Raw genomic sequence first — 10,112 nt, 5'->3', positions numbered from 1 at the left:
TCAGGTCATGATCCCAGGATCCTGGGATCGAGTCCCGCATCGGGCTCCCTGCTCCTTGGGAGCCTGCTTCTCCCTCTGCCTCTCTCTCTGTCTCTCATTAATAAATAAATAAAATCTTTAAAAAAAAAAAGGTAACATTAATAAATGGAAAATGAGAATCCACTCAGCTTTCCACCAGAAGTACTGACAAATAGTTATGTGAAGAAATATATTTCTAGTGGGGTTTAAACAAAAAATTATGATTAAATTTCTTGCTTTTCTGAACCTAGAACAAATTTCTCCTCGTCAGTACCTATGGTTCTCCAATGAGAGTGTGGCTTGAAATCACCTGGAGAATCTGTTAAAACACAGACTGCTGAGCTGTACTCCCCCAGTTTCTGATGTAGTAGGTTTGGGTAAGGCCAAGTTCACAAGTGATGTGGCTGCTGGACAGAACCACACTTACAAAGACCACTGGTCTGTGCAACCTATATCATAAATTTTCATAACTTCCTTCTCTAATTTTCTGTTGTCCTTCAGAGAAAATGAGTCAAATTCTCATTTCAGTGCTACTGCCCTGGCTTCCATAAGTTTCTCTTGTGAAAAACAAAACTAAATAAAGAACAAAACTTTAAAAGTAGAAACAAAGTGATGTTAGGAGTAAACAAGCCTGAGTTTCCAGGCTTCTACTCAGCTTTAAGTGGAATAAAGGTTTTATCTTAGTCAATAAGACGTTAGTGCCTCTTAAAAAATAAGAGCTCAGCTGAAATCATACAAATGTGATACAACTGTCTCACACTAAAAGGTAATCCTCTTTCAATTGCAAAACATGCATAAAATAAATACTTGTCCCCATCAAAGTCTCTTAATACTTACCCAGAAAAGGAGGGTGGTGGTCATAAAATGACAGGAAAAAATACTTGCCACACAGATCTTTATTTTTCCATTCTTTATTTTGTTTTTAAGTCAAAGAACAGCACACCTAGAGTCTAAACAAGCTAAAGGTAGATGATAGTGCTTAAACTGGGATCTTTACAAGTAAATTATTTTTCTTCCTTTGCTTAATGTACCGGCAAAGGGAAGAGACACAGCATGGTATCATAAGTAGGGCATAATCTGACTCTGTGTGCAGAGCTGATGGGGCAAGTCATGTGAGGCTCTAAGTGAGCTGCTCACCGGCTCTACACTTGAGCAATTCCAAAGACGTTAGGGCCACGTTGATTAAAACATTTGTAAGAACAAATTAATATTCGAAGAGGTACCAGCTGTAGATTTCTGCTTATCTTCCAGTTCTAAAAGGTAAAGATTAAAAATAAAATTAAAGCAGTACTCAATAAATATTTTGGAATAAAATAAACATTAACATTCTCCAAGATTTCACAATATTAATTTCTAAAGGGCACACAGTACTCTATTTATGTTTGATTTGCTCTTTTCCCACACACAAATTAACTAGCTAAGAAAGGCATATTCAAAACTAAACAATGGGGTGCCTGGGTGGTTCAGTCAGCTGAGTATCTGACTGTCGGTTTCAGTTCAGGTCATGATCTCAGGGTCCTGAGATCTAGCTCCACGTCATTGGGCTCAGTACAGAGTCTGCTTGAGATTCTCTCTCTCCCTTTCCCTCTGTCCCTCCTCCCGTTCTCTCTCTCCCTAAAATAAATAAATCTTTAAAAAAAATAAACAAAACTCAAATGATAAAGGATTATCTGTGCTTTTATCCAAATATATTATTATACTGTCTAGCCATAATGTGTTTAGGATGAAGATAAAAAACAATACAGAATCCACACAAACCTGATTTCTGTCCTACAGGGATGTTAAATTGATCAATCAGCAGACATTTATTGAATTCCCCAGTGAATATCTTGGTTTGGCCTGTCCAGCATCCATTTCCCATGGAAATTAATATTCTTTGCTCACTATGCATAATGTTAAGATTGGCTGGATTTCAGACAATTCGCCCAATACATGACTTAAGTTTTTGTACTTCAAATCTCTGTTTTTAATTCTCAATACACAAAATAGGCAGTCAAAAACCCTGTTAGCCAACTTAGTATACATGTTTTCACCACTAATGTGGAAATAATGGCAACTTCAAAAACTTACCATCTGTATGCTTTATAAACAACTTCTGAAGTCAACATAGCTCTCAAAGAATCCAAAACAGTCACACAACTAGTAGTTTAACTCGTTGACAATGCTACTTACTTTTATCATGGACCCACTGGGCTGTCATCATCACAATCCACAGTGAGAGATTTCATTACCGTTTGGTTCACTCTTCCACAAAAGAACTGTGAGGGCCCATTTAAATGTTCAAATACCTAAGCACAGTTATTAATCCATCCTTGAGAGAGTAACAGCCTTTCAACCTTGGTGGGTTGAAAGTCAAAGTCATATGTCACATCACCTTCTCATCTACCTCCAACCATGACTATGAAGTACTCAGAGGATACATGGCACTATCTGATGATAAAATATTTGGGATTAAGGTGGAAAATGGTACAGAATCTCTACAAATCTGACTTTATTCCTAAAAGGAAGTTTAGTTGATCAATCAGCAAACATTTAGTGAAATCTCCAATCAGCATCTTGTTTTTACCTGTCCAGCATCTATTTCCCATTCTGCTGGCAAAAAAGCCCATCTTTTCCCTTTTGGGAAACATCCCTTCACTGATTTCAGTGTTTATGTTATGGAAGAGAGAGGATAACTGATTCCACTCCCTGGCTCAAAACTTAGCCACATAACTCAAATCCAGCACATAACCCAAGACAGTCCAATAAAGCCAATGAACATCAGCCCTAGGGCTTTCCCTGGATCTACTAAGAGAAGAAAGGTCTACCTCTATTGACAGAGGGCATAGTGTAGGGTGCAATGAGTGCAAAACCAAACAAAGGAAAGCAGAGACAATACACAAAGAAGGACAGATTCCTGATGATAAATTTGGGTTACCTGATCGAGCATGACTAAGTATTCAGCCAGACCCATTCCTAGACTTTATTACTTGTCATTAGTTAGTTAGTGCATAAGTTGGGTTTCTTTAACTTGCAACCAAAAGTTCTAAAAAATTATAAGCAACCTAAACTTGAACCACATTAAGCAAAGTGCCAAGGATACAAAGATATATAACAAACAATCTCTGCCTCGAAGAATCTTTTCAATATCTAGTTGGAAAGCTAATACATAAACACAAAAAATAACTAGAAACATAAGGCTCAACACCATGATAGGTTCTGTGTTATTCAGAGAAGGGAGACACCACCATAGACTGCACATTAAGCAAAATTTTGTGGTATAAGAAAATGGTGAGCTGGGTTTTGAAGGATGACTATGTTGTGACTGCCTGGAAAGGACACGAAAGGACATTCCAAAACAGTGGGCTGTGAGAGCAGAAGTTCAGGAATGTGCATATTGTATTGGGGAAACAATACAATATAAACAATAAACAGACCATAAAATGTTGAATCATGGACTATCAACAATAAGTGAATACATTAGTCCAGGGGTAAGAATTCATAAAGTTCTCCAATGATATACAAATTATGTGCAGTATTTTAAATCTATATGAGATCATAGTGATCAACTGGATTATAGTGGCTAAGTGTTGAAATTGTGCTCAAAAGCTAAATGTGTTTTTTCCCCTTAGCCTATGGGTCCAACCAGCTACCCCTGCTTACTACTGTAGCACATTTCATCTACAACTAAGGGCTATCAAAATAAACCATGCTAATACACTTCACTTAGCTGCTATTTAAGGAACTAGGACAAAGAATAGAGCCATCAACTAAAATGAGGTTACAGAAAGACAAACATAAACCAAGGAAACAAGTGGGGCCATACAGTTAATCTGATTCGCTTTGTCCAGTTTCTCCATGAGGTAAAAAGTTTACAGTAGAAACTATTAAAAGACATTTTCTATTTCCACTATGGTTTTAGCCATTTCCCTTGTGTCAGTAAGAAACTGTATGGGCAAGGTTTGCATTGGCTCTTGTTGCAGGCAGGAATGCAAAGGGTCTGTATCCCTCTTTCCCCTTCTTAGGGGTATCAAAGTTTAATTAAAATAAAATGTTTTGTTTCATTTTTTAGAAGTTTATTTTACCAATGGCCATTATCAGTTTTGTACTGAATATGAATCTTTGCTTATAATTATTCTATAACTTAATAATTACTATTTCTGGTATCTCTCAGTACTATGAATTGTTTGCTGGAAATTTTACTAAGAAAAATGAACTCAACATAATTCCTTAGGAACATACTTTTCCATCTAGAGTCACTGGATGCAGTAATATGTTTTCATAAAAAAAAAAGAAAGTCTCAAATACCTGACCTGTTGATATCCATTTAAATTTCTATGCCCATTTGTGGCATCATCACAATGGTTTCTACTAGTACACTTGTCCATTTGACATAAGCATGTTACAAAAGAATAACGACACACCCTCTTATAGAGGACCTCTCTTCACAAGCCTCAATTAACATAACTCCAAGATTCTGTGGAAGATAATTACTGGTTTGCTTGTTGTTTACAGATAGAAATTGAAACATCTGAAAGCTCCTTTTTGTCAAGCTGAAGATAGAAAAGGAAAAGGAATTGGTCTATGATTAGGCATGCTTTTATTCTGAAGTATCTTTGTAGCAAAAAGCTGTAAAATGTGAAAATATACTACAGTCTAATTTTTCACCCTTTACTATTTATAGTGAAATACACTATTTCCTAAAGCAAATGAATAGATGATTACATCCTCTCCCTATTTTAGGAAAAAGTAGTTTTGCCCTTTAAGTTTAAAAACATGTATTTACTAAGTTTTATATTTTTTGAATGGTGGAATTGAGAGTTTTTTTTAAAAATTCAACACATGCCTTATCAGTGACAATGACTGTCATCTTTTAAACTGAGAAATAAAAAGTTATCAAAATACATATTAATATCACAGTAAAAGTAAAGTTTTGAATAAGGTTTCAGTATTACATGATGCATAAAGCATAAGAAAAAAGAGTAAAATGGTTTCCTGTTTTCTTTGGAAAAGTATCATAGTAGGCAGAGCAGTGTCCCGACCCCCTTGCAAAGATGTTCATGTCCTAATCCCTGGAACCTATGAATATGTATGTTACGTTACATAACAGAAGGGACTTTACAGGTGTGATTAATATAAGGACCTTCAGAGGTCCATAATTATTCTGTATTATCTAGGTGGACTCAATTTCATTACAGGGATTGTTAAAACTGGAAGAAGGAGGCAGAAGAGTAGATCCAAGTGATGTGATGTGAGAAGGACCAGATCTGCCAATGTTGGCTTTGAGGATGGAGGAAGGGGCCATGAGCCAAGGAATGTCAGTTGTCTCTAAAAGCTGGAAAGAACAAGAAAATGGATCCTCCCCTGGAGCCCCCAGAAAGCAATGGAGCCCTGCTGACACCTTGATTTTAGCTCAGTGAGACTCATGTTGGACTTCTGACCTACCAAACTGTAACATAATAAATTTTCATTAAGATACCACGTTTATGGCAGTTTGTTACATCAGCAATGGGACACTAAAACTGGTATCATGTTCCAAATTAGCAGGACCATGAAAAGCATGACTATGACAGCCCCTCGGACACTCTGAAGCTAGAAGAGGCTTTGCTCTAATCCCTTCATTGCCCAGATGAGGAAATTAGTCCAGATACAGTGAGAAGGAAGGTGGTTTACCTTAAGTCTCAGGGTTCAAGCTAGAGACAGAACTAGACTCTAAGTTCACCAAACTGTGAACTAACTAACTGACTGTGTTAGTCAGAGTATTCCTCCCACGTTCTTTCACCAAAGTAGGATTTTGATTGTGGTTTAGTAACAATGTGCAGAGCTCTCTGAAAGAATGAACAGTTGTTGGAAAGTGCACACATTTTCAGATAATGCACAGAAGTACACTGCTTTGCTGTTCTGATCTATCTCCAACTGGCCAAACATATTCACTTGAATTATCCGCACAACACCTGAAACTCAGTATGTTTGAGATAAAAGTTGGGGTCTTGCCTCCCACATCAGCTCCCTCTGGAGTTTTCTGGTTTTTCTCCTTCACACCCTTCTGCAGTTTCCCTTATCCAATCAATCAAGCTCCATCAACCTTCCTCCTCCCATGAAGGTTCCTTTCCTTGCATTTTCTAATGCTACACCTTACACCCACACTAGACAACCACTAATAGGTCTCTTTTCTTCAGCTTCTCTTCTCTTCTCTTCAACCTCCAGTTAATCCTGCACAGTACTGCTAAATGATTCCATCTAAAATACATCTTTCTTTATATCAGTGGCTTGTCCCCACACATTCAGTAGGACTCCATTTCCAAATGGGATCAAGTTCAAACTCCTTATTCTGTCCTTTGACAGGTTCATAGAATTTGACCTCATTATTTTTTATAATGTCTCCTCCTCTCATTCCATGAACCAACTTAATTCACTGTCCTATGAACAAGATCCATTCTCCTCCATATCATTTTCTTCTAAAATATCCTCTCTGCTCCCTTCTCCATGTATCTGAATTCTACCCACATCAAGGTCTTGTAAAGTCGCAGCATCTTTCTGGGTACCTTCCAGGCCCAACAACTTACAACAATCTCGTCTTCCATTGTGAAGCACAAAAGCTCTTACCACTCATTTAACATTTAGTTTGTATTGCTAGTGTCTTTTTCATCTTTAGAGTTTAAGTTCTTAGATTTTAAACGATTTGGGACCAACTAGGTCCCCTACTTATTTGCCCTGTACTTAGCTCCCAGAGTTTCCTGTTTAAAGCAGGACCTCAAATATTTACAGAGTGACTGAAAATAATTTTAAAAATCTCAGATGAACATTCAGAATGACAATTCCTCCACACCAGCAGTGATAAAAGCCAGCAATGAGCACTACTCTAAAGTTAACTGCTCCACTTAAGAAGGGGAGCCACACATTCAGATTTGCCCAGGATAGTCCTGGTTTCCTGCTGGTTTTCCAGCTTACTAATAATGTTCACTTTCACTCTCAAAAGCATCTTGACTTAAGTAATACATTATATGGTCATTCTGCCCTGTAGGGCACTTTGGACTGTGATAAGAGCAGAAACCAGAAAGCAAGCAGCATTCTCTCCTCTACAGAGTGATCCTGCTCTACAACACCATGTCTTCATCATCAATGTCCTTTGAATTTCACGTGGGAGGTTCAAACATTTTGGTGATGCACAGCTTCAGATAAATGTACTGAAGTTGAATGCAATTTGAGATTCTTTAGAAGAAAAAACAATCATAGATATTGAATACAATTGTGACTCTACCTAGCAGTTTAAGAACAAAAGGGAGAGTTTTCTAAAGAGAAAAGAAAATTCAATGAGTTCCCAAAGGAGTAGAAGTAATCAAGATATAGTGTGTGAGTTCGTTTATACTATAATTGTTTTGCTATTTTCCGAATAAAATAATAAAGAACATTCATACCATTTCAATTTTTCTGAACAATAAATACATATCACTTTCACGACTGTTTAGAATTAGAAATGTGATGCCTTCTGATCCTCTTAGTGCCTAATGTACATTAAATTGACTAACCACTGCATAAATGTTTTAAAACCTACATTCATTTTCACAGTTGGCTGGCTGAAATGATCAGTTTCATAAATGAATGTCAGTGGTATCTAAACAGTAATAACCTTTTACTGCAAAGTAAGATTTTGCTCTACAAGTAATGAGTAAAATTATTAAATGTAATCTTATATCATGTTTCATTACTGGCAGCTTGTCATAAAAAAGGAATTAAGGTTGCAAATTTTCATTTATTTTCATAGAGTAGATCAGCATTTTCACTCATTTGTAGTGAAACCTATTCAATCTAATCTCTTTTGAGGGTAGTTTTAATTACATTACATCATTCAATACAGGGTTGAGAGTTCATATTCCAAACTGTTCCCTCCCTAAACTCTTCAACTTTAAAGGTATCTGGGGAAATGTTAAGTTCAACTAATGTAACTATACAAAATGAAAACTATCAAATGCATATCTTGGGCCCAGGATCACTCTCAAGTGTTTGGAAAGGATTTTATGAGACTATTTAGGTTACCTCTAAGTTACTAGTTCAAATATGGCCCGAGTTGGTAGTAACTAAAAAGGATTAGCTTTGTTGCTATTTCAAAGATTTACATCATTAGCAGTTAATACTTAAATATCAATTACGCTGAAATTATTGATAATTCTATCATTGCTAAGGACTTGCTGAACTCAGATGGCAAGAGCTGTAACATTTGGAAAAACACAAAGGTATCTGGATGAATTATGGTAAAGGTTAATATTTGATATTGAGCGGAACTTTTCATCAACTACTTTTCAGTCCTTAATCTCACTATTTCATAAGTACCACATAATTTCACATTCACCTGAATAAAAGCAATTACAATTTGATATTTGGTTGTTTCTAGTTGTTTTGTGTCAAGAATAAAGACCCATTTGTCATCAAGGGTACCCCCCCTTCAACTGTGCCTTCAGATGGCAAACTCCGGCAGAGACAGAACATTCTGCAAAGCACAACAAAGCAACCAGACGTTGGCATTATCAAATGGGCTCTCCCTTCATGATCAAGTATTTACTCTAAAGGTCAGCATTCTCTAAGTTTCGTTCCTGAAAAGATAATTAAGATATAAAATTTTTTAAATAGAAAGGAAGGCTTCTAGGCAAACTAGTTTTTGTATAATCTCCTTCTACTTAAGTGGAAAGGCAACACACAATCCTAAAGATTATATAAAAGCAACTGTTTACCAACATGGTTAATCTGATTATCATCCCCATGTATTCCGTGCACATTTTATTCTAGAAACAGGGAACTAAACAACCCCATTAAAATAAGATGTTTCAATTGGGAAGTACCTGGTAATGTATATCCCAATTTATCCAATTTTTAAATATCCTTAAATTTATTTGGCATAATTTATAAATTCATACTATACACTTATTCTAATTCCATTGTTACATACTTTTTTCACTGTCACAAACTTACTAAATGTTACTTGTTTAATTTTTTCAATTATTTTAATAAAGTTAGGATCAGTGGTTGTTTCAAAGCAAAACAATTTTCCTTTTCAAATTTTTTCTTCTCACAATTTCCTGACACTCCAATGTCTTTTGCCTATCAACTTATCTAGGCATAGAATTCTAGATTTTGAGTTATTTTCTCTTAGTGCTTGAAGATATTATACCATTTTTTTCCTGGCATCTGCTCTCAGTCCATTGTCATTTCTTTGTAGATGATCTATTTTATTAAAAATTTATCTTTAAAAAAATTATCTTTAGCTCTTAATAGCTCCTCTTTGGCATAATGCAGTTTTGCCAAAATGTGTCTAGAGATGGATTTGTTCTTTCTTATTCTGCTTTGCACCCAATGTGCTATTTCAATGTGAGGGATCATGTATTTCTCCAATAACTGAATATTTTCTGCCATTTGCAAGTATTCACACCTAGGTCTCTGGTTTATTTTTTTAACCATTGTGTTTTTAACCCATGCTATATTCTTATGCCATTCTGTTGCTGTTTTTATAACACACTCAGACATACTTAATTGATAAAAAAGGTATTCTTATCACCCTTTAATTTTTTTAAAGACTTTCTCTATTTGTGAGAGAGAGAACATGAGTTGGGGGGAGCAGCAGAGGGAGAAGCAGGCTCCCCAGTGAGCAGGGTGCCCGATACAGGGCTTGATCCCAGGACCCTGAGATCATGACCTGAGCCAAAGGCAGAAGGCAAACACTTAACCAACTGAGCCACCCAGGTGCCCTTCCCTTTTAACTTTTAAAATGAAATTATGTAGATACCAAATCTCTTTATTCTATTCTTTCTTCCATCCTTACTGTTTCTTCAGTAATGACCAATGTTAACATGCATGAGTGCATGTGTGTATGCATCTGTGTAAAATCCCGTAGGAAAATTCTTCCCTTCATGTGGCCTGAATTCCAGTGGTTCTACGTTCCACTCCATAAGTCAACAGAGGAAAAGCCTCCTCTCTCTTCCAGCTGACAGTCTTTCAAATATGGAAGGCAGCTGTTGTGAATAATTATATAACCATCAATCAATGAATTTATTTGCACTTTCTTTTATGGTTCAAAATAAAAATGTATATGCTATAGAAGTACAACAAAAAGAGACCTAAAG

General features: G+C 36.2%; 1 protein-coding gene across 4 annotated transcripts in view; it reads right to left on the bottom strand.

The window, feature by feature from the left end:
* Positions 1-959: 959 nt before the first annotated feature.
* LRRC69 (leucine rich repeat containing 69) overlaps positions 960-10,112 on the bottom strand; it is a 97,279-nt gene continuing 88,126 nt past the window's right edge. For all 4 annotated transcript variants that reach the window (XM_027604764.1, XM_027604784.1, XM_027604793.1 and 1 more), the window contains one exon: positions 960-1,271. In XM_027604764.1, coding sequence (XP_027460565.1) covers positions 1,161-1,271 — 111 coding nt within the window. In that variant the 3' untranslated portion in view covers positions 960-1,160. The remainder of the gene's footprint in view (positions 1,272-10,112) is intronic.

The sequence above is a fragment of the Zalophus californianus genome, chromosome 4, assembly GCF_009762305.2.
Source record: "Zalophus californianus isolate mZalCal1 chromosome 4, mZalCal1.pri.v2, whole genome shotgun sequence".
Taxonomy (NCBI): Eukaryota; Metazoa; Chordata; class Mammalia; order Carnivora; family Otariidae; genus Zalophus; species Zalophus californianus.
Note: the sequence above shows the minus strand (reverse complement) of the source record. Positions and strands in the feature narration are given on the sequence as shown.